This window comes from Athene noctua, chromosome 2 (genome assembly GCF_965140245.1).
Source record: "Athene noctua chromosome 2, bAthNoc1.hap1.1, whole genome shotgun sequence".
NCBI lineage: Eukaryota > Metazoa > Chordata > Aves > Strigiformes > Strigidae > Athene > Athene noctua.
The window spans coordinates 18,119,243-18,145,090 of NC_134038.1; the positions used below are offsets into that span (position 1 = coordinate 18,119,243).

General features: G+C 34.2%; 1 protein-coding gene across 3 annotated transcripts in view; it reads left to right on the top strand.

Annotated features, from left to right (window-relative positions):
* Positions 1-25,848, top strand: part of CSMD3 (CUB and Sushi multiple domains 3) — a 732,271-nt gene that overhangs the window by 155,399 nt on the left and 551,024 nt on the right. For all 3 annotated transcript variants that reach the window (XM_074897604.1, XM_074897605.1, XM_074897607.1), the window contains exon 4: positions 10,870-11,064. In XM_074897604.1, the coding sequence (XP_074753705.1) occupies positions 10,870-11,064 (195 nt within the window). The remainder of the gene's footprint in view (positions 1-10,869; positions 11,065-25,848) is intronic.

The following is a 25,848-nucleotide window of genomic DNA, read 5'->3' on the forward strand; positions in this document are numbered from 1 at the left end:
TCAGTTCATTAGCATCTTTCCACCAAAAATGGAAAATTAATTCTGAAAATATTTTTTGTCCATCAATTGGCATTTAGAAATTTTTATTTCTTATACATTAAAGTAGAATTCTAAATCACATGACTGAACATGTCAGATATAGACCTGATGATACATGCCTGTGTATTCCTTACCATTTCACACTGTGCTAACAGCCTACTTGTATAACATACATTTCTTTGACACTGTTTAGCTCTTCTAACGTACCAATCTGTCACTCTTTAAAGAAGTTTTGCAAAGATCCCTATAAGATATATGATCTTTCAGTGAGTTAGCACCACAATGAACACTTCATAAGCTCTGTCAAACAGTGATTTTTGCAGGACTGCAGCAGGCAATTAAACTTATCTTTTTCTAGAACATTTTTCTTTTTCTTAATAAACGCAGAGGATTTTTAAAGTCTTTAAAAGCAGAAGCCAAAGGAATGTTGTTCAAGTAGTTTCTTGATATAGAAATACCAGTAAGTTCAGAGTCATAACTGGCATGGCTTTTTCAGTATTAACCTGTCATGTAAAGGTAGCCAGAGAAACAATGGCCTACACAGATGTTTAATGAGAAGTTGATTCAAATCTTGAGTTATAAACCTTTCTATCATGTCATATTATGATCATTTCTACTCATTCCAATAACAGATTAGTCAAGAGAGGAATGACCCACAGCAGGTAACTGGAAGGGACAGGGATAAAAGTAGCTGTTATTCTGGCTGCTAACATGATTTGAGGGAAGGCTGACCATATGAGTTCTAGTTTATATTGGTTAAAAACGAGACTTTGAAGAAAGGAAGGTAATATGTCTATGTCAAATGAATTACTTTGCAGATTCTCTCCATCTCTGTATTTATAAAATAAGATTAAATGCCTTTTACTGCTTATATCTCAATTATTGTGATGTGGGAATAACAAAGGAAACTCTTTGATCTCTGTTCTTGCAGGACTCAGACCAGAAATTACAAATAACTCCTTCTGATTTAAAACCTCTGAAAAAAAAAAAAAACCACAATAGTCCATATCCCAGAGGCAATAGTGCACTGAATCATGTACATTGCTAGATTATTTACTTTTGCACTATTAGACAAAAAATATAACTAAGCACTTTCCACCAAACCCCACAAAACATAGCTTATATTAGAAGTTCCCCCTATGCCAAGTGATACTTGCTTATAGTATAATGTTGGGACATATTCAGTTTCAAAGCTCTTTCTTTTTTCAGACATTTTAAATCATTCCTGCATAAGAAAATCATTTGTTTAATCAGAAAATACACTACTTTCATTCTTCCATGCTTGAGAATTCTGAAAATGTTTTCCCAAATGTGCCAGGAAACTTGCTTCCAGCATAAGGAAAAGCACACAAATTTTGAGGGTCAAGAAATGTTCTCTATGAACAAGCCCATGCAATAAAGGTGATAATAGAATGCTGAATACTGACACTAATGTTAATTCTTGAAAAAAAAAAAAAAAAAAAAAAATAGTAGCATAATGCTGAAAGAAAAGAAAAATTAGAGATAGCTGCTTCCAAAGTGAAGGACATCTGGGAATTCTTACTAAAAGTGGAAAGGAAAGGTGGAGTAGATGCAAAAAGCCGACTTCATGCTTTTATGTTTTTGGTAGAATGTGATTTTCCTCCCATGTGGAAAGTTGACTGTTTTGGAAGGTACTATATTGTGGGTGCAATATTCATTGGTTTATACTTCAGCACTGAAGTATAAACCAAAGTTTCATGGAATATAAGTTATTCAAAAGTTTTGTGCTTGCTTTTGATGAATGACCTGTTGCAGATGTTTATTTATTCACATTACCATCCATTAATTTGACACTGTCTTTCCTGGTTAATGAATCATCATGTAAGTAATTTGGACACGATCAGTAATGTATTATTTCACCTTACGCAGTAGAGTCATTAGGCCGTAATGCAATTCAGCACTGCAAAATTATCAGGGTAACTACCATTAAAGGAAGAATCATGCATATATCCTTGACCCGGTATATTTTTAAATGTTCTTGCGTCTGGACATTTTTAATATTCATATTATACCCGAGGTGAACATTAACCAAACAGACCTTTTCTAATAAAAAGGTCTTTAGGTAGCCATCTGCTTCAGACCTTAAAAGTATGATTATGGTTAAAAAAAATGACTGCGAGAATAGCACTTTATTATGCAAAATCTGCATTTTTGGTGTATGTCTGAGTCATGTCATAAACATTGAGAAAAGTGACTGAAATAAAAGTTTTACTATTACTGGTTGTAGACTTTTAATAAACTTTGTCTTAATGTATCAGTAGTATTTTCAACTATATTCTGAGTGCAGTATCCTTGAGTACAGTTTGATGTAAAGAGAAGGGATTACACTTCCATCCTGATACGGAGTTGAGATTTTATTTCAGAATTTTGATAAAAATATTTTAATTCACATTAAGACAGGTTGTATTTGAGAATGTAATATTTTTACTTAACATGATAGTTATGCAATGGAATAAAATATGGCTAACATGATAGTCTGTATCATATACGTACATAGTCTGAAAGATGTGCTGCTGCATCATGAAGCTTTCATAAAAAAACTTTAAAAGGAATCTTGGATTAAGGATTTTAGATTTCACCTGATGTGCTGAGACGTTGCAACACATAAAATGATAGTTTGTGTTTCCTATAGAAGATGTTTGGTAATGTTCTCATGACAACCCAAAAGGCTGATTATGACCCTTTGCCATCAAATAGAGAAAGTATATTAATACTATCAGGACATGGTGGTGCTGGTAAAACAACGGTGATACAGATTTGGGAAGGAATAATGATTCAAATGAAAATTCTAAGCCATAAAACCTTCTAAATGAAAACTGAATTAAAGAATTAAGGCCCACCTTCCTTTTGTCAAAATGCCTAAAAGAGAAACATTTAGAAAATAAGTACAAGGATACAGCTCTAAATTTGTAAACACATTTTCTGTAAACAGTTTTGTTAAGGGATCCTTCATACCAGCAATTATGGTGGAAAACAGACTGAAATTTCACTATAAGAGACAGTATGTCCTTTGAGAAAAAGAAGCAGGTAGTCAATGAAGTAATCCAATTGCACCAAACATTTATATGTCTAACAGGGCAATACAGTGTCTCTTTATAGTAATTCTATATATAAACATATATATACAACACATACATATACTGAGCGTATGTAATATATATAAAAAAATCAGAATTTTGTTACCACTGATATATATGGATGGAAATGTTTGTTACTCTGCCAAGTCATACAACAGCTCTGAATGTTTCAGGTGCCATCTAGTGCCCAGTTCTCATGTGTCAAGTCCTTTTCATGAGGAGAAAACTGATTTTCTTTGTGCCCTTTTATGCCACTATCTAATGATACATCCATTACATATCCCCTACCCATATCTTATACTTTAAATTCTAGTTTTAAACCCTGAGTGATCCACTGTAGCAGATAATTTTTCTCTTTTTTTTTAAAAAAAAAAGCAAACAAACACAACCAACAAGGTGAAAAGTTCAACATACCAGAAGTTCTCTTCAATATTAAGACACAATTTATGAAGAAGGCCTGTGGCAGGGCAGCCTTGGCTAGTAAGTCAGACCAGAGGCATGGTTGATTAGCCATGGACATGTGCACATATCCTCAAACTATATGTTGGTCAGTTCAGATGATCTTTGCCAACAGGAAGCTGGAAGAGTTACTGAATACTTTCTTTGTAAAACTAACCAGATTCTATAACAATTTAAGCCATAAATCTTTCAGATTAGCATTTATAACAGTTTAAGAGTCAGTTCACTAATTAGCAATGCCTATCAATGCTCAAGTGACAAATCGTACATTTTTTTAAGACTCCTTAAGAAGTCTCAGTACATTTTCACAAAATGTGCTTTATTTAATTTTGTTCTCTGCTTTCAGTATTCCTATCATCTTGAATATAAAAACTGTATGTCTTCCTAATATTTGTGTTACATCTTCTAAAATGGAACCCTAATTTTATTAGGACTCTAGATATGACAGTACATCAAATATATAAAATTCATGAAATTTTTTTACATATGTATATATTCTTGTCTGTGAAATTTGTGTGGTAGCACACGACTTGTTTGTGCTATGACATCCTCCTTCGGTGGGTAAACTGCTTTTTCCTAAATCCATTTAGCTTTTTATATCTTCTGTGACTGTAAAGTCTCCAGGTAAGGACAGCCAATGAGGAACAATGCAACATTTATAAAGTACCTAGCATAAGGCAAAATAAGGTGAGGCAGTGGAATGAAAATAAATAATACTATGAGATATTTCTTACCATAAAAATTGAAGATTAAATTCTTTTGTATAGCTAAGAGGCATAGTAAGAAATACATATTGCAGAAGGAATAGTGATATGGTATAGGTTGTAGGATTATTTATTTATTTTCGATTGTCCTGGGCTCTGAAATAATCTTTGCTCTGTAATTACAACAGCATCTTCGCAGATGCCACAAAATATAGCTATGCCCAAAAAAGTGCTCAGAATCACTGTAGTCTAAATGGAACAATCCTGTTATAACTCATATATGGACATATCTATACAGCCATTGCATGACAGGCAGGGTGCATCTTCCTGGGCTTCATTCTCCTGGGAAGCTGAACAACCACCATGTGGCAGATACAGTACCTCAGGTTTTGGGCTATACTGACAGGGTTGAATGCTTGCAGAACAGTGTGGATGGAGCAATCTCTATGACACTAGCAACCCTACAACTGCTCCAAAACACCTATCTCCAATGGTCTTTCATGTACTATGTGAATTTACCTCCCAGCCATACTTGGGGTTTAACAGATGCCCTCAGCAGCTGTACAGGAATCTACTGCAGATAAAGCTTTCATTGAAGCAAAGTGGAATTCGGTAAAGGCAAATAAGGGTGGCTGGTGCTCTTAACTGTACAGCTCTCTTAGCTAGCTATTTGGTGTTTACCTGTTTGTCATTCCCTTCAGGTAATACTCTGGAAGTGTGTCTGGTGGGGAAATGTCAGATTTAACAATATCTGCTGAAGCTTCTAGTTATCTTTCTGTTGATTCCATTTGGTGCTAGATTATGCATTCACATGGTAAAATCAGTGACTGCCATTTTCTTTTTGTGTGGTCTTTCAGCTCTCTAGTGCTTTTCTGTGTCTTCAGCTCATTTACACAGATATTCCAAACAGTGCATTACATGTGAAGGGAATGTATGGCAAACCCTAGACTGTTTTTTGTATTATGTTTGTCATGGTCACTGTATCAATGTTACTACAGTACCACAGTTACCACTTGTTTCCTTCACCTGAAGGTTTATTTGCTGTGCTTCTTGTTGCTGTTCTCTTGCTTGTAAAAGAACTATATTAATGCAGTTCTAATTTACTTAATGCTGAAATGGCTTTGTTCCTATAAAAATAACCTATGACTTTAATGCTATAAATAGAAACATTCTTGTGTTACTTGCAAAGAAGGCCTCAATGTGTTTAGAACTAAAATCAAGTTTGGTATAAAAATTTATGTTTAAAGTTCACTCAGGACACAGTTTTAAGACACCCTTATACTAATCAGTGGCTTTACTTCAGATAATCAAGTTCCTCTGTCATTTTTTTGCACGAAAATAATTTCAATGGGAAGAAAAAAGCAAAAATATGTCATTCATTAAAAAATAGGTAAGAGACTGCAATGCAGTTAGCTGTACTATATTTAGTGAACAGTAGAGACCCTCAGTGAGGTTACTGTTATAAAGATATTTCTCTATCAAGAAAGAGCAATTAAGAATAGGAGAAGAAAAAAATGTTTTACCCTGTTTTTGTTTAGGGGGAAAAAAAAATTCTTTCTCATACTTCCTCTTGCATACTTATTTATAGCTAGATACCACAATATGACAGTCTTTTCTGACTGACCCCCATAAAACGCAGAAAGCAAGAGAAAAACTTCAGAGAAGTTTTGGTTATTATACAAGATTATTTCTATTACTGATGTAAACATATGTGAATTTCAGAATAGTGACTCATCATTCTGCACTTGTATCCTGAGATGAGAGTTCTACTGGAATCAAGGAATAACCAGTTTTATTGTTGAATTACTATAAATGAGAGACTGGATTTTGGGGGAGGGAATTTTTAAATTTAATTTGTTTTAATAAATGTATATTGCTCATGGACATTCCAAAGCATTCATTTATAACGTCTCTTTCTTTCCTCTCTGAACCATACATATTTGTGCAGTTGCCACCTAGGTATTAAGTTTTTCATTTTTTCCTTCGCTGCACTGATATTGCCTACTCTAAATTTTTCTTGTGGTTTCTTTCACTCTAAACTCAAGTGGGACAGATATGTGTATTTCCATATGTATGTAGGAAGACAATGGTATTTCTGTACTCATCAATTAATTCTTCTAGTCACTTTTAGATCTAAATCGAGACCACACTTACTCATATATTGAGAACAATGTGAATGAGGACAGAATGGAAATGAAAGTAAGCAAAATATATGTTTTGAGAAAACAAAAAAAAAAAAGAAAAATATGAGGTAGAAACTATGCATCTAAGTTACTTTTCTAGTTTATAAAAGATTTGGAAAACTATGTGCAACTAAAACCATTACAAAATTTGATAAAGGTGAATTTTGGACAACTGAATTTCAGGGTACTTCATATTGTTACAAACATATCATCTTCCCTATATTTGAAACCCTTGGAATGTATAGCACTCATTATATCCACACACATACTACATGCAGCACTTCTGAAATCAGTCTTGAGTCTACAATACCAAAGTATTCTCGCTTGTCAATCAAACTATATATGCATTTCTTTTCCAAGGGATATCTATGTACAGACATGTTCTAGTATTTCCAAGTCCTGTCCCAGAAGACAACTGGAGTGGTGCCTGGAGTGGCATATTCCCTGGCCCATACTTAGGTTTACCTGTCAGAGGAATTACTGTTTGGAATAGGAGACGTGAGTGAACAAACAGTCTAGGACTAGTGCCATGGAGTAATACAGGGAGATATCCAAACTGACAGTATAGGAATAAGAGGACTATTCAGTTTAAAATATAATAAATGAAAGAAATATTAGCTTCTATTGGGATATTTCATAGTTTTTTCAATTAATGAGTGCTCATGAAGATACACATTTTATATTGACATTATTTCTCACTTTAGCTTGGGAAAAATGGGATCATGATGATTTGATTTATCTATGAACAAAAACCGTGATAAAAGTGTGAATCAACCCTATGAAAAAAGACAAAATTTTTTATATTCCTCAATTTCTAATATCAGATGTAGTGTGTGAAGAACATTAATCTTCAGTAGAAAAAATACAAATAGTTTCCACTGAGTTGAATGCAATGCAATGACATAACAAATGCATTTTTTTACTGGAATATTTGCAAATTTTTGTTCTGGATATTTGGACATCAGATTATAAATTTTGCTTAATGAATTTAGGGAGGACAGGTGATACTCTTGATTTTATAAATAACATAAGAGAAAAAAATTCCTGACTTAAAATCTGAATAAAAAGATAGTAAATTTGGAATTTTCATATCTAGTTATGACTTGAGTGAGTGTTGAGAAAAAGAGTCTCAACTTCTGCCAGCCTTGTTTTTTGAAACTATTTTCACACAGAAATTATATTTCATGTGTTTTAATTTGAATAGCTTATTAATTAGTATTTATAAGTGGGTGAATTTCTGCTAATTAAACTATTTAAAGGTGTGTGTCCATTCCTGCTAAGGAGAACTCTGAGGCATATTTTACCCACAGCCTTTGAACAGAATTTCCATTGGCATTAATAAGAATTAATGAAATATTGGAAAGCGTTGAAGGCTATTTTATTCTTGGTATTTTATGTATCATGTAAAAAAAAACCCAACAAACTAGAGGGTAAATAAATTCATATGTACCTCGCTTACAGGTGGAATATTGATTTAAAATAGCAATTTGGTTTTGTGTAAGCAAGCAATGTACATGATTTCAGAGGTAACTGACAATTAAATCTAGGACAAAAAAATATTACTTGGAGAGAGATCAAAACAATTGGGACAGCTTGCATTAAAAGCACGTGAGCAACAATACACAATAAAAATGTAAAAAGTAGGATGGTGTAAAAAATTCAATTATGCTTATTTTCAGATTACATGAACAAGAAGTTCAGACAAATTACAATGTGGCAAATTTAAAGGAAATACTTTTCCAGGCCTCATATCTTGAATGAATATCAGAATGTCACTGAAGTCAGGAATTTGTGCAGAGCTGAACAAAAATTGCAATCTAGTTTGCTCTTTGTCAGGGAACCCAGGAATTGCCAATCTCAGATTAACAATTCTTAGTTTTAGATGGCAGCGAGTTGGTATTAGAGTGTCATATTCAGTCTGAACATCGATATTGCCTATCAAGGAAGACTAATGCAGTTACTTGGTGAGTTACACCCACCCCCTCAAAGTAATGCTCTTGTATGTGTCAAAAAGGAAAATATAGAAGAAATGAATGTATTTTAAATTATACAAGTTATTTTCTACTTTATTGTCTAGCATCAGGAACAAAATTGCTTGAAGGGTCGGAAATAGTAACATAACATCATAATATTAAAAATTTAACAGAAAAAAACAAATATTCTTTTTAGACGAGTCATATAGTATTGCATCTGGAAAATTAGTTTTATTTTAGAAGTAGGGTGATTATTAAGTATTGCTTTAAAATATAATTTCACAAGAAAATATTGCCTTATGTGGGTAATTTGTGATGAGACAGCAGTAAGAGTAAAGCAAGAAATTTTAGGCAGTGACTGTTAAAGGCATTGTTAATCTTCATATTCCTCATTTCAAAGGACGGGGAATCTTTTTGTAACCTTTTTATAAAGCAGTAAGAAATACAGGCCTCTGAAAGATTTCATCTTCTTGGAGAAGCTGAAAATAAAACCACTGTGTACAGTCAGAGTTTTCAAGTTAATATAATATGATTCATAAAATGAGAAAAATTCACAAGATTATATTCTTACCTATATTTTGACATGCTATGATGACAAATAATAACTGGAGTGGCCTTGCAAACCTTTAAAGGACTTAAGAGAAATCCCTTTGAACAAATATGCTGGAGTCAACTTCAGTGTTGCATTCTTTGTAAAGCTTGAAAGCAGATTTGAGGACAGAGGAGTTTTGCTGGAGGAAGAATCCTTAGCTTGATAAAGCAGCAGTAAGAGTATCAACCATTTAGGTGAATTTTGAAGTGTTTAAGATGAGACAGGTAATCTTAATTCTGTGTTATGTCCTTGTACAAAACAATGAAAGTCAAATCTAGATCCGCAGAGTTATTATTTAAGAGATAGAAATAGATAGCAACAATGACATCAACAACTAATCTGCATATTTAACATATTCACTTCAAAACATGATTGGTAGAGCAAGTCTTGCAGACAAACACATTATGTTTTATATATAACATGTATATTTATAGACATGTATAGCATATATAGTATATATAAATATGACTATAATGGATTCTTCCTTTTAATAACTGTTACATGGTTTTGTTTCATGGCTGGTATCAGAAATCTAATATCTTAGGTTTTGGTAATTCTTGGCATGGAAATTTGACAATGTAACGTATCTTATGAACCATACTGCTTATTTTGATAGCCATTTACATCTTATTTCTTGAATCAAAGCCTACTGTAACAATTCAAGTTATTTTTTCCATAATATATTTAAAGATGTTAATATATATATGTGTGTGCCTGTGTGCACACACCCATGAGCACATCTGGGATGCAGAATAATATTTTAGTTACATGGAACTCAGGAAAATAAATTACGAAAATACATGAATACCCTTCTGTTCTTCCATCTTGTTTTCTTATTTTGTATATTAGGGAAATTTGCTATGAATCCAAGTACAGGTTTATCTTGCCTCTTCCCTGTTAGCATTAGACTGGTAAGTATACCTGGTACAAGGTTTGAAGAGCTCAGAATAAGTTTATGAAACCTCTTTCACTCACACTTGTACAAAATCTATCTCTTTTTTTTGTCTGTTAACAAAAGGACTTCAGCAATAAATGATGAGAAATGCTGTAATCAAACTATTTATGATGCTCAAACTTCAGTCGAGGCTACACACTTGGAGTGGGAGTACCACCTAGTAAAAGTGAACTCTAATTTATGTTCTCAGATATCAAACTAACAGAAGAGCCACGACTCATTTTGCATTCCCAGTGGTTTAAAGTTCTGCATTTGATCACAAGTCACCCAGATCTATGCTATTCCATATGTTTAAATTAACCAGTCCTTCGCTCAGAAATCAGTTACCCACAGTGTCTCATCACCTTTGCCTCATTATCTAAAATCTATTAAATCATTCAACAGCTTCCTGATCATGTTCAGGATTGTGTTTGTTAAAACATTCTCTTAGTGTTCTGTCTTGTGTACTTTTATTTATTCTTCCAAATTTTGGTTGATTTCAATCTGATGTTCTTTCATGTCTATATTACAGGTTTGTTTATTGTTTTGCATTTGTAGAACTTAATCAGAAATATATCAAGTTCTTGTAACGCCTTCCTATGTAATGAGTTTTTTTCTATCAGTTAAGAAAAATATATCTATAGCTGGAGCTTAAGGAAAACCTTGTGCACATTTTCATATAATATTTTACCTTTGGATATGTGGGTACATAAGCAGATACTTAATAGGCTATGTCAGAAATGGCTTTTCAGTGTTATGAGTTGTATAATATCCAATGAAACACACTATCTGCCCAAAGTTGCCATAATTTGTGCTCTATATTCTTCAACAAAATGCAGTATTGATTTATAAAAACATTACAAATAATAAAAATATGTTTTCTCCAGAATTACAGAGTAGTTCCTGTGGCAATCCAGGAGTTCCACCAAAGGGTATCTTGTACGGTACAAGATTTGATGTTGGTGACAAAATCCGATACAGCTGTGTAACTGGATATATTTTGGATGGCCACCCTCAGCTTACATGCATAGCTAACTCTGTGAATACGGCATCATGGGACTTCCCTGTTCCTATCTGTAGAGGTAAGAGAAATGCTACAGTAATGTTCTTGAATATCTACATTATATTTATCAGTATGAACAACTTTTAATCTCTGGTTTAATTATTAATTTTTAGACTGTGATTAAAGAAAAAAAAAAACTTTTTGAATATTTTGATCTCCTGCTCGCATATATGAGGTATTTCAACACAAACACCTATCAACTTTTAAGTTAATATCCTATTAAAATGATATTTCTCATTTATTTTGAAATATATGTAATGAAATAAGAACTTGAAACATAGCAATAAGAAGGATATAAATGTCTGTGTTCAACATGTTATCAACTATGGGAATGTAAATATGGGATCCATTAATGCTTCCCAAGGACTAATTTTTGTCAAGTATTAACTTGGATGTTGAGCAAATAGAAGTTTGAAACTACAAAACCACCTGAGTTAGCAAGACTTCCCCTCAGATTGGATATCTTCTGATTTCGGTGTAGGATATCCCTTGCATTTTAACAAAAATGGTAGGTTGAACTTGCTCACATTAGAAATATAGCAGTTGTAGAGAATCCTGGTTTATGGGTAAATATTATTTTCTGAGACTGTTAGAGAGAAATAATGTTTGCAGAGTAAGGAAAGAAGCTAAGCTGATAAAATGGAGAAATTTTCACTACTATACACAACCAAATACAATATAGTATTTTGATGAAATGCTGTTTTGTCAGGCAAGCTTGAGATCCTTTTTCCGGATTTGCAGGTTAACTTTACAGAATTTAACATTTATAGTTGTTTAAAAAATTTAATGCACTCTTCCAGAGTCTACAGAAACATTCCAACTGAAATTAGCATTCGGATAAAATTCTGATTAAAAAAAATCAAAATTAATTTGGGTTAGAACCTGGTTAACCAGTACCACAAAAAAGTAGTTATATATGGGAAATGTCTATAATTGGAAATACCATTCTATTGTTTCCTATTCTTGGCTTAGAGCTATTTAATATATTTATGCATGATATTGAAGAAAATATAACGTTATTACTACTAATAATATTTTCTAGTAAAATTATTTATAACTCCCGATTCTCCCCCCCTGCTCCCCCCCAAAAAAAAAAAAAACCAAACCAACAAAAACCACACAAACAAAAAAAAAAACCAAACCCAACTAGCTAATAATGGAAATACACAGCCAAAGCATAAATCCAAATTTTGTTTCTGGAGATGATCATAAAAATGATTTGATAACACTATGTTAACTTACATTTATAACAAAGTAAAAGGCTAATGGACTTCACTGTCGACCACTGTTCAAATTCTTGATCTGACAATTTTGAAATCAGTTGACATAAAAAACTGTACTCTTAAATGAGGAAGATGAGAGACTTGAACCTGATGCTTCCACTTGCCAGTCAGTCATCACAGTCACAGTGTTACACATGCTTTCTTTTCATACAACATTTTTCAGTAGAACTTTGGATAGGTTTTGTATTTATTCCAAGGGGATGCTAAAATACACAGTGTAAATTTGAACAGGAATTATAAGATGCCATAGTATTGTGGTTAAACATAACTCTAGTGTGTAAGCAGAAGACTATCACATAAGAATATGAAAAACATATCCATTCATGACTAGAGAGGTCATTATCTAAATAGTGTCACTCTAGGACAAAATAGAGCTGACAAACTAGAAACGATTCAGAAAGAGGAAACAAGTTCTGTTAGGTTTCAAAATTGTTATTTTGTCTAGAGACTGAGGAATTAAAACTTTTCAGTATATGTGCAAGAAGATGAAGTGGCTTGCAGAAACTCATACAGAAGGAAAACAGCTTTTGGAGAAGGCAGTTCTCTAATCAACAGCAATAAAGAATAAAAAGGGGAAAGGCTTACCAAATGAAAAATAAAATAATCAAGGTACAGATTTTAATACTGGTGGTTACAAATTACTGAACGGAACCTAGGAACGTGACAGATTCTTATGTTTTAGCATCAGGCATAATGGCTTAAAGGCTTAATGCACCAAATTACTGTTAAGGTATTTTTGGTCTATGTTCGATTAAAAAATTAACTAATTATTTCAATAGCTCCTTTTCTACAAGTCTGTGTTTGATATCAGAAACATCTAACCTTACATTTACTACAGAGGCCTTTGTAGTTCCATTCTAATGAATTTCTCCTAATTTTGTCTAATGCAATTATCCAACACAGGATTCTGCAGAAGGTCGCTAAAGGTGATTACCCACTAATGAGCTTCTTATCTCTTTCTCTCTGTTTGATTAAACACTCATCTCTAAAGAGTTCCTCTGATAAATGACTCATTGTTCTGTACCAATGGTCATTACATCTAAAACAGAAACTCCTGATAGAAACAAGTGAAGTGGTATATAATTTTGAGATTATATATATAAGAATTATTTTTTCTGAATGCTAAACAACTTGACTACTGTTTTTTGGCAGATGGCCAGGTCTCTTCCAGAGACCTTCCATTTTAATATAACTGGCAGAATTGGGGAAATACAGAGTATTTCAGTGTTCTGGCCTAGGAAATATCATAGTCCTATTTGTTAGAAAAAAAGCCCCTAAAAGAGCATTAAAGCATACTTTATTCAATATTAATTTGGGTTTTTTTATTTGGTTGGGTTTACCTATCGAAAATAAATTGAAGAAAGCTCTGAACCTAACACATGCGTAGATGTCAGTGAATTTGAGCTCATAGATGTCTTTAGATCAACTGTGTGCAAATGTTATTGTCATCTGCCTCTTATAATTCAGAACAAGTGTATTTGAGGAGTAATTTTTTTTTATCATTCCTTTTATGTTGCCTTAACTTTGAATGAAGAGATCAGGAGGAGGTAATTCTTGTATTTTAGCAAAATATTGTGACACCCATCCACAAGAAAGGCAGAAAGGAGGATCCAGGAAACTATAGACCTGTCAGTCTGACCTCGGCGCCAGGGAAGGTCATGGAGCAGGTCATCCTGAGTGCCATTAAAAGTCATATAATGGACAACCAGGGGATCAGGCCCAGTCAGCATGGGTTTATGAAAGGAAGGTCCTGCCTGACAAACCTGATCTCCTTCTATGACAAGATGACGTGCTTATTGGATGAGGGAAAGGCTGTGGATGTTGTCTACCTTGACTTTACCCAGGCCTTTGACACCATTTCCCACAGCATTCTCCTGGTGAAACTGGCTGCTTGTGGCTTGGATGAGCACATGTTTCACTGTGTAAAAAACTGTCTGGATGGCCGGGCCCAAAGAGTTGTGGTGAATGGAGTTAAATGCAGTTGGTGGCCGGTCACGAGTGGTGTCCCCCAGGGCTCAGTGTTGGGGCCACTCCTGTTTAACATCTTTATTGATGATCTAGACGAGGGGATCGAGTGCACCCTCAGTAAGTTTGCAGATGACACCCAGTTGGGTGGGAGTGTTGATCTGCTCGAGGGTAGGGAGGCTCTGCAGAGAGACCTGGACAGGCTGGAGCCATGGGCTGAGCCCAACTGAAGGAGTTTCACTAAGGGCAAATGCCGGGGGCTGCCCTTGGGCCCCAACAACCCCCAGCAGCGCTACAGGCTTGGGGAGGAGTGGCTGGAGAGCTGCCAGTTAGAGAGGGACCTGGGGGTGTTGATTGACAGCCGGCTGAACAGGAGCCAGCAGTGTGCCCAGGAGGCCAAGAAGGCCAATGGCATCCTGGCTTGTGTCAGCAATAGTGTGGCCAGCAGGGACAGGGAAGGGATCTGACCCCTGGACTCGGCACTGGTGAGGCCGCCCCTCGATTCCTGTGTTCAGTTTTGGGCCCCTCACTACAAAAAGGACATTGAATGACTCGAGCGTGTCCAGAGAAGGGCAACGGAGCTGGTGCAGCCTCTGGAGCACAGGTCGTACGGGGAGCGGCTGAGGGAACTGGGGGTGTTTAGTCTGGAGCAGAGGAGGCTGAGGGGAGACCTCATCGCCCTCTACAGCTGCCTGAAAGGAGGGTGCAGAGAGCTGGGAATGAGTGTCCTTAACCAAGTAACAAGCGATAAGATAAGAGGGGATGTCCTCAAATTGCACCAGGGAAGATTTAGACTGGATATTAGGAAGCATTTATTTCCTGAACGGGTTGTTAGGCGTTGGAATGTGCTGCCCAGGGCAGTGGTGGAGTCCCCATCCCTGGAGGTGTTTAAGAGTCGGGTTGACATAGCACTGAGGGATCTGGTGTAGTTGGGAACTGTCAATGTTAGGTCAATGGTTGGACTGGATCATCTTCAAGATCTTTTCCAACCTAGATGATTTTGTGTTTCTGTGATAAATCTTATGGATTGATGTCTCAATGAGGGGAATTTCATTGGAATCGGAAGTGCTTTGTATTCCACAAACAACCATAGATGAGACCCTATTACATGCTTATGGTTTAAATTTGGTGCACAACACTGATATTGAAGTTACACATTTTTTTGTCCAAATTTTATTCATAAAGAAAAGAATTGTTCCTCAAATTGCTTCCTTTTTCTTTACCAGTCTCGTATTGTATTGCAAAATCATTGCACATACATAACAATTACTTTATTTCATATTCTGTTTCTCAGTGCACATAGTTCAAAAGCAGAGATTTTCTTTCACCTGTCATTTGCATGTTCTGACATTCATTAAATTTCTGTTTTATTATATTTACTAGAAGTGCAAAAATACCTTAAAAGAAAACTAAATTGGTTTTCTTGTATTGTGGTCAATTATACTGTGCACAACCCCTGACTATTTTTAAATAAAGTCTTCTTCACTGACAAATGAACTTTGATAAGTTTGTTTTCAACAGTGAAACATGATAGCAGCTGTATTGAACCACCCATTTCTGAGAAAATATTACAGCTTGCAGTTTCTCCATAATGCAGAAATACGGCAACCTAGGAATGATTTACTGAGGCTAATAAATAAGGTTACATTTATATATAATATTGTCAGTCTGTAAAGGTTAGAGTGATTAGACACGTTCATAATCAAGGAAGTATTCTGACTTTTATATTTTTAAAGTTTTTCCTATTCCAGGGCAAAATTAATGTTTTAAGAATCTTCATTCTAAAACGGGTTGTTTTTTAAGAATCCAGAAATTTCAAAACCAGAATATATGTTCTATTTATATTCCTAGAAGTTCTGTTAAAATATTTTTCAGTGTTGCCTGTACGTATAGCTACAAAATATTTGTCACTATAAAACTTTGTTTTTTCACTTGTTTGAATTGACATGCATTTTAGTCAGAGAAGTGCACAACCCACTGGCTGTAGGTACTTTATTTACATGGACAAAATGCATTTCTGCTTTTTTCAGTATTTATCTGAAAGTATATTATTTTTCATGACAGGTAAAAGACTAAAGAGGTTGTTATTTAATTCCAAACCTAGGAATTCTGTAATTCCCCTGCAATTTATATAGATATACATATAAAGATGTGTTTATTTCTCCTTGTCTGTATAGATGTATACTTAATTTGTTCTTGTTCAGTGGATTTATTCCCAATAAACTGGATCGAGATATTTATAAGCCCATATTTTAAAAAGTGATCTAACAGGTGTCAGATTTTAATATTAGAATATTCACCTCACTATTGAAGTATTTTACTATCTCCTGTGTGCAGAACCCACTGGAGAGGAAGATTTAATTGCAACTCGCTGGTATAGTTCTGTGACTATATAGATACATGACTATATATATATTTCAACTACCTGAGATAATTTTTGGGACAGATAAAAGAAGAGAGCATCTTCAAATGAAAGAAAAGTACATCTAAGAGTCTTGTAGACTCTTCAGTACACTTTCTTGAAGGGGTTTATCTGTTTACATATTCCCTATAATATATGGAATTCTGAAAAAAAAACAACCCAAACTTCACATGACTATCAAGAACTATTCATATAACAATGTAAGCATTTCATGGACAGATACATTTGTTTACAAGTAAGTAAATTATTTTATGACAGCATGGCAAATAGAAATTAGTAATATAAGTGTAACTGAGCTGACTCTTCATTTGTGTCTGTTGTAAGCTGGGTTTTGTAGGCTGTAGAGGGAACAGAGCAGGAGGTAAATTCAAAGTACTGCACTTGATGCTATGCAGTGCATTTACTAGTGGACTGACAATACAGAGGAAAATAAGGTGCACTAACTTAAAACAAGGAATAAATTGCATCTCATGGGGAATGAACAGTTTTTTGTCTAAGTCAGAACAGTTGTTACTGCTTGTTCTTGGGAAAACCCGTGCTATAGCTGTGTAAGACTAGATTAAAAATGTTGGATTATTTTTAAAAAGATAAAAAGAAAACTAACAAAAATAATTTGTAGAATGATGTATTTCTATATAAGATATGAAGATGACTTGATACTAACGAATGAAAGATTTTTCAGAGATTGCTTTGTAATCCTTTTTGGAACATTATAAATTGCTTAAAATGGACAACCCTCTTATGGTTGGTACATTTAAAAATGTAAATGGTCTACAAATGGCAATGATGCTCCCCTAAAATTAGAGAAGTTAATTAAGATTGGGGGGGGGGCTGTGAGAAATTATGAAAAAGATCTAGCATTTTATTGAAATAGTAGTATAATTATAAATGTTGTGTGTTTTCAAGGATAATGCTGTGTGCTTTCAAGGAGAGCCAAGAAGCTCTGTAAAATGAAACCCTGAATGACTTTTATTTTTAATGGAGAAAGCTACATTGCCTTTTGTTGCTTTGAATTTTTGCAAGAAAACACCTTTGTGATCTCTTCATTTTAGTTATCTTTAAAATGTGTAATTTTTAAGACCAATAGAATCAAACTTTTACTTCTATGAAAAGCATTGAAATTGATCTCTAGTATACCCTGCCATACTTGTCTTTTTTTACTTTATTAGTGTTCATGTCAGGATAGTATCTGGTTCTCATTATCAGGTATATTTCACATAAATATACAAATGTACTTGTGTAAACAAATATATCTGAACCTGAAGAATAGGAAATCCCCACATGAATTTTAATGTGTGATCAGATCCATGGATTTCTTATTATTCAAAATAGTGGCGAAAGTACTGATTTATTTGAGGCTACTATAAGTCATTATTGATGTGTTGTGAACCAGTAAATTGGTACAGAAATATGTCTATTATATTAGAATGATTATATATTCCTAACTAACACTAAAATAAACTAGTTTTACTGTGCTAACAATAATATTAGCACTACTAATATATTTAGTGTTTGTTAAATTCAACTCATTGAAAATATACAAGCAGTAATAATGATCGAACACAGTACACATTCCTTAACAAAACCCCATTATTTGTAAGAGTTCTGATTGGGTTTAATACATTAGTTTCATGTTTAAAACCTGTGGGTTTTTTCATTTATGATAATATTAACCACATAACTAAGTTCTTATGATGGGTGGAGAACTGGAAGTACCCATTGTGCTCATCTGTGAAAACTTAGTGTGCAATAATGTGCTATTATAATAGTGATGATACTTTAAAAACACAGTTACTAGTTTTTAGAAAAGAAGCTCAGCATGGAAACTTTGACCCAAAAAAATTTTTGTTTGTTTGTTTTTTTTTTTAATCAAGATTTAAATGTTCAAAGGTAAGAGATCTACAGAAGATCAGGATATAGTTAACAGCTTAAGAAGCTTAAATATCTTAAAATGTTTTCCTTAGTTTTCCTTTCATTAGAAATTTATATATCCAGTTCAGGATATTCATCAGAGTGTCAGAATCATGTTTTCTTTCGGTTTACATAGTTTGGCTTTGCATGTCCTTATGGAATTTCAGGAATTCCTATCAGTAGTGGAGAGAGCTGTCCTAATATCCACTAGAAACTTACATTAGCAGTGGACAAACCCTGAGCTGGTGTGATATAGACCAGAATGAAAAAGTATTTGCATCAAAGTAATTAGCATTCATCTGTGCAGTAACCATCTTAATTTGGAAAACAGACCTCTTAAATGACATCTCCAAACACTATACAGAGGACTGGGGAAAGCAGCGGAACTGTTTCTAAATAAAATTATGTTTAGAACAAGAAAGACAATATATGTTATTATTCCAGAAAGGGAACATTTGCAGACAGTTGTTCCTGACTCAAAAGTAAGGAAAAAAACAGATGTAACAATGCATTCATTATCTTGCTACTTTTCATGGAAAAAGTGTCAATAAGATAAAATTTAATAACAAAAGATTGTTATAACAATTGATACAGGCAAAGAAGAGGAAAAGAGAAAAACCAGATTTTAAATTCAATAAACCTAACCCAGTACTGAACAAAGTAAAACTTCCTGAATTCCAAAATGTTTGAGCCCACAGTTGTGTTCAAGACTGGGAATTAGGACTTCTTACAAGTGGGTGGAAGTTAGTGGGGGTTATTTATGAAAAGCTTGAAATACTGTATTTATCTCTTGGTTTTTTTAAAGAAGTTTCTTTAGGACAAAGGACATAGAAGTAAATGTTGCATTGACCATATTCACACATACTATTGAAATTCCGTTGCAAAATTGTCACTGAGGACAACATAACAGTGAGAATTATACCTGCAATTAAAGGGGGAGAAATTTACTCTGAAGAATCAAGATGACTCAATGGGAAGGAGGAATTTGGAAAAGTGAAATACTGGTTTAGGCTGATAATTGACAACAATTTGAATAGTTTGTTTTGAGCATGTGTACCGTGCAGTTATCAAAACAAAGTACTAGAGGTGCTAATTCCAGCAAAGCCCCAGTCTTTCATATGTGATTTAAAACTAATTTCTAATCAAGTTTATTTGTTAGAAAACCCTAAAGACTATTTTAAGATGAGAGGTATTAAATGTATAACTAGCTCAATATGTGTTTGGGCTAGTAAATTCTGCTTATGCTAGGTAATTGTTTCCCTATAACATGTTACATTCTTCTTGGGTTCATTTGCTATGTGGCATTCCTAGATAAATCATTTTGAGTGATCAATTAGCATAAATAATATTTTTAAAATAATTTGAGATACTCTGAAAGTAATTACTGCTAAATCCCCGATTCATTAACTCAGTTTACTAAACTGCTTAGTATAAAATGCTTTTGCTGCCCTGGGCTTTTAAACAGACTACTATAGTTATCTCAGATTATTGAAATTATGGCTTGATAAAATTTTGTATACCTCAATTTCTACCTAAAATTAGAATTTACCTAGGTATAAATGGAAAACGTGAAAATATTTTTCAGTATTTAATTAACACCTTGCAAACCCTGATTTATAACTCCGTTGTAATTACATCTGGAAAGCCATGACAAATTATTTTTCTGAGAAGTCTTTAAAGCCCTTCCAATTTTACTCCAGGAGAACAACTCATTGCCAGTAGTGGTTTTGTGCAGGCAAAAGATTTCATTGCTAAATTTCAAGCATGACATTTTAGTATTCTTCAAGACTGCATCTTTATTAACCTAAAGAATGATTACTGATTCACCTATGGAACATGAATCTTGCTCTTCGGCATTAGTTGATATTGTTGTCATCATTGGCAAGGGTGTTGCTGGTTTATTTAAATATTAAGACAGCATTGCCTTTGTCTTGTGAGATGTATTTCAGATTTGCAGCCTGTTTTTAAAGAGATAATATTTAAAATTGTCCACTGATGAAGGAGTCTGAAGATGGTTCAGTTGTGTTACAAAACTAAATTTAGAATTTCACAACATTTAATAATTTTTTATTCATCTCTGCAAATTCAGAAGTTAAAAACAATCTGCTATAAATTGTGTTGACACTAGAAGGGCATTTAAATGTAATAGAAGCCATAGCAGAGTTTTGCTGCATGTGTGTGAAAGTTTCCATTGTGTTTAAGGTGTCCAAGAAAGGCCAAACAGCACAGACTTACAGTTCTTACAGAACTGACTGTAATGGACATACAGGTAAGAGGTCTGTTCTGTTAACCCATTTATATTGTATGATGGCCTTCTGAGTTATGTTCAAAATGAAACCTTTGATAGTAGATCTGTACAAATTTAGCACATAAAATTTCTTTCACATTTCAGTCAATCAGTGGAGCTCAGCTTATTGCACCAGAACAGAGCAGTTTATGGGCAAAGGTTCTCTTTGCTGCTCTACATCATAAAGTTGATACTGGGTTCTTCTAAGACTGCCCGAGAGGAGGTAAAAAACTTTAACTGTGAGAATTTAGGATCGCTAGGTGCTTCATCAATTTAATCTTCCTAATCCCAATACTTTTAACACTGGCTGGTGTTTTACACTTCAGAGAAAGAAAGTTACTGCTGTGCAGTTATGCATTAATTCTTTCCATGTCACAGTTCCATCTACCTTTAATTTTGAATGTTTGATGTTATGTCCCAACAATATATACTTTGTATATTTTCTAGATTTTTTTCCATATCATTTTAAGTATGTATATTTAAATTTTTTGTATATATGTCTTAGAACTTTTAAAAACTCTTTAAAGCATAATGAAAAAAAATAATATAGGCTTTGTTTTTGAAGTCTGCTTGTTCCCAGTTTTCTCTTCTTCAGTAAACCATGAGGAAAAAAGAAACCTTGTTCAATATAAATACTTCAAACAAAGTAATCAAGCTGAAGAGAAAATAACTTTGCACGAGGAGCCATGGGAAACAGACACTTCAATCCACATTTAAGTCAGGTAGCAGTGGACAGGGATCAAAAACAAAGGGTTCAGAGTGATGGGAATATGGGAAGCTTCAGAAATTATAAAACATGGTGAAGAGATATCTGAACATCTGCCTCAGGTCAGCCTGGGACACAAGCAGGAGGATCTCCAGCACCATGTGAGGTCACAGAACAGTGAAGTTATTGGAGTAACTGAGACATGGTGGGACAGCTCACCTGGCTGGAGTGTGATAAAGGATGGGTACAAACTCCTCAGGAAAGAGGCAGAGATGGTGTGATGGCATCTGTGTGAAGGAGCAGCTTAGATATATGGATCAGCTGTTGGGGATGCAGAATGGGCTGGTGGAGAGGCTTGTGGATCAGGATTAGAAAGCAACAGAATAATCGTAGAACTCACGTTGGGAGTCTGTCACACACCACTGGATAAGGGTGAGGAAATGCGTGAAGTGTTCTTTCAATAGCTCAAGGAAGTCTCTAATTCACAGACTCAAGTTCTCATATATATTTGTTTAGTTGATTAGGATTAGAAAAAGCAGAGATTTATGAATAGCAATAATGATCATAACTTCATAAACTATTTTGGGAATTTTCCTGTCATTGGGGACAAAAGTTTAAAGTGCTTCTGGCACTTATCCAAGTCATGTGGACATCATCCATACACCAAGGATTTTATAAGCGTTCCATTTCTATCATTACTAGGAATACCAAAGACTGAGGTAAAATTTTATAATCATTAACAAACCCTAGCACCCCAGGAAACTGGGAAAATCAAATTAAGATATCTGATACTGAGCTAAGGTTTATCATTCATAAATAGTACAGCAAATGGATTAAGAGTACTGCTTCACTGAAGGGAGAAAGCAAAAGAATGAACAGGAGAATAATCAATAACTGACTTCTCTGGATGCTCAAAGCACAATAATGACAGCTCTTTCCTCATCCCCTGATGATGCAACTGCTAGCATAGTTGGTTCTTTTCATGTAACATGCAGTTATGCATCACTCAGTACAGGATTAATTCCAGAGTGCTGTCATCTTCCTTATTTAATTGCATAACCTCATTTAAGATGCAGCTAAGGCAGTGACTTGTCAAACATTTGCTCTTTCTAGCTGCTCCAAGCAGCCGTGCTTACAGTAGTTATTCTGGTATCTGTAGATACATGATTGCTCCATTATCCAGTTTTGCTGGTCACTGTAGCTCTTCAAGTAAGTTTGAATTGTGTAAGATAAACAAGTGTGTATATATATATATATATATATATATATATAAAATAACTATATGTGCGTACTTAGAAAAATCCCTACTATTTAAAAAGACATGTTAAAAGGGACTCTAATCCTCGCCTTGAAATTTATGACTTGCTTTCTGAGTCTGTAAACTCTTGCCTTAGATCAGCCATTGCATGCCTCACTCAGGAATAGTTTAATGGCTCTTTTGGGTACTATTTTTCATGTTATTAACAGTGCAACATTTTCTTTATTACAGTCTTGTTGGTTTTGTGGTGGGTTTTTTTGGTTGTTGGTTTTTTTTTTTGTTTTTTTAAATAGAAGCGCACTCAAATATAATCAAAACCCAAAATATAAATTCAAAATGTGGTAGATCTGTTCATGGTCCCTTTTACTTATCCTTCCTTTTGTCAACCTTATATCAATAGAACAAGATCCTCCCCTTTTGATCCTGTCTCATCTGGAGCTGCCTGAAAGTGTGGCTGAATATTTCAGTCATATATATTTGACATAATTTGTTTTTTTACAGCAAGCTGTGTTTCATTTCACTTGCAAATGGCCTTATGATCATCAGATGAAAGATATAACAAGTTACATATTTTTGTGAAATATGTGGGACACTGCCTCATTACTATCTTTCTGTTCTTTTTACTTCTGTGAGTATCAGTTAAAAGGCATTTTCTTCTATGTGCTAAAGATCATTCTCCTAAATTAAAACCAAAAAGAAGTCCACCCCCCAATTCTCTTACTGATGCAGCTGTTCATTAGCAAAAAAAAAAAAAAAAAATGCACCCCAGTGATTTTTACAGTATTTTTCTTTATTTCAGTCTCAATAGTGATACATTTTTCTATTTCTCAAAAAAACCTTGATAAACCAGGTGTTCCTTTTCACATACATGTAATCATTTCCCACTGTTATTTAAAGAATCATAGTTATCAAAGAGGGAAGAGTGCACTCCATGCTTCTTGGGTTGACTTTCAGCTATTTCAGGATGACAATTTAATTCATTCATTTTATGTAAGAATAGAGAAACTGCAGCTAAGACAGATTTTCTAGGCTTTGGAAAGTTTAAGATAGTTTTTGATGGCCTTTCTGTGGTGAGCCCATCCATTCAAAAATTTATAGTAGTACAGGTGCTTAAGAACTTTGCAAGCAAATTATTTCTGTTATTCAGTAGAAATTTTCCTCTACATCCTTAGTTACTTGTATATAAAAATGATACTACCATATTAGAGTTAAGCAATGTAGCATGTAAGTGTATGATTTTAGATTCCTGCAAAGTTTAACTAAGTATTTTCCTTGGATAGACCTTGATTTTAATCAAACATTTTCTACATTTTCATGGGTTTTTTTCTTTAAGCAAGTTGATATTAAAAACCTTGACCACTGAATGAATTTTTTTCTTAGTTCCTAGAACAGAAAAAAAAATGTTATTTGAACTGCTGTGTAATGGATTTGCATTGTAAAATTTATCTATGGCTTTTTAGAATATAATCTCTGCATTTTGGATTGTCTGTTGAAGCATGTGACACTGTTTTTGGAGGTCTGGAGTTTTCAGTAGGAGTCAGGCTATTCAATGATTATGTTGCTTAGCAGGATATGTTTTACTGTTCTTTCAGTGTTCTGTAACTATTAAAAGCAGTGGTATCACATGCCTAACATGACATCTGACTTTTCCTCTGAACTGTGATTGTTCTCAGAGCATACATATAGCTACATAAGGGAATATTCACGTGTGTGAACGAGCTTCCTGCTGACTGCTTTTGGTTTTGACCGTTAACACTTTTTGTATGATTGTTTATCAAACATATTTTAAATAGTACATAAACTACTACAACATTAACAACATGTAAAAACCTGCAGCATACATACCAGTTAAAAACAGCTTAAGATGAAATGTCTGTGTAACACAGCTGTGTTGAGATGTGAAGGAATGATAACTCAGGAGAACTTCTTTTTCTTTGCCTCAGTGCATTGACAGTATTTGGAGCAGAGATTTATCCTTCTGATTTATCCTGCCAGAAACTTTCTCTGCTGGTACATAGGTCCTGTAAAGCTTTGCTGTCTGTGCCCAGTTGTGACCTCAGGTTGTCCTCCATGTAAGTCAAATTCAGTCATAGGTGGGTGGGGAGGTAGTCAACTTATATTGAGCAAATGTGTTGATTTGAATTAGAATTTGTTGTGGACCAAATAAAGATCCAGGGAAGCTATATTGGGGCTTGTCTGGCACAGTAATGCCTTCTGAAAGGTTGTACAGAAACCATGTTCAAGAATAAGGATGAGGAATAGAGTTATGTGGATGAACCAATTTAATAGTGCTAGATCAAAAGAAAGGCAATTAATTTAAAATGCAGATAACTGGTGGCAATATTTCTAAAACCGCAAAGATATATGAAATAAAGACTGGAAACTTGGGTGTTTGAAAATAATATAATCCATTTCTAAACTAGGATTCTTCCAATGAGCCTGATGGTGATGGTAACAGGCAAAAAAGCAAATAACAGGGAAAGCAGACAAGACTGAGGATTCAAAGGATGATGCTACAATAGAGATAATATACTATAAGAAAGAAAATCTTTTATAAAAGTGTAAGAATTTTGGAAATGGAAGCCCTCTAACTGACTTCCCTTTTAGTATAAATCTGAATTAGTCCCTTTTTTTTAAGCCTATCTTTTACAGAACACCTATAATGACTCTGGAAAAGCATATGTAAATCCAGAATGATATGCATCTGCACATAAATCTGTCTTTCAGACTGTAGTTTTCAGGCATCTGTTTATCAAATTTTCTGCCTGTCATAACTCTAGAGGTATCCACAAGAAATGCAAAAACGTTGCTTTTAAGTATCATAAGCTAATGTGGCTTTACAAACAATATTTCTTCAACAGCACAAGATAATTCTTAGATTCTAGATATGGTTTCATATTTTGATCAGTGAGTCTGTTTACTGGAAAAACTACAGGTTAATCTGGTTTTGCAGTATCTTCTTCAGTCTGTG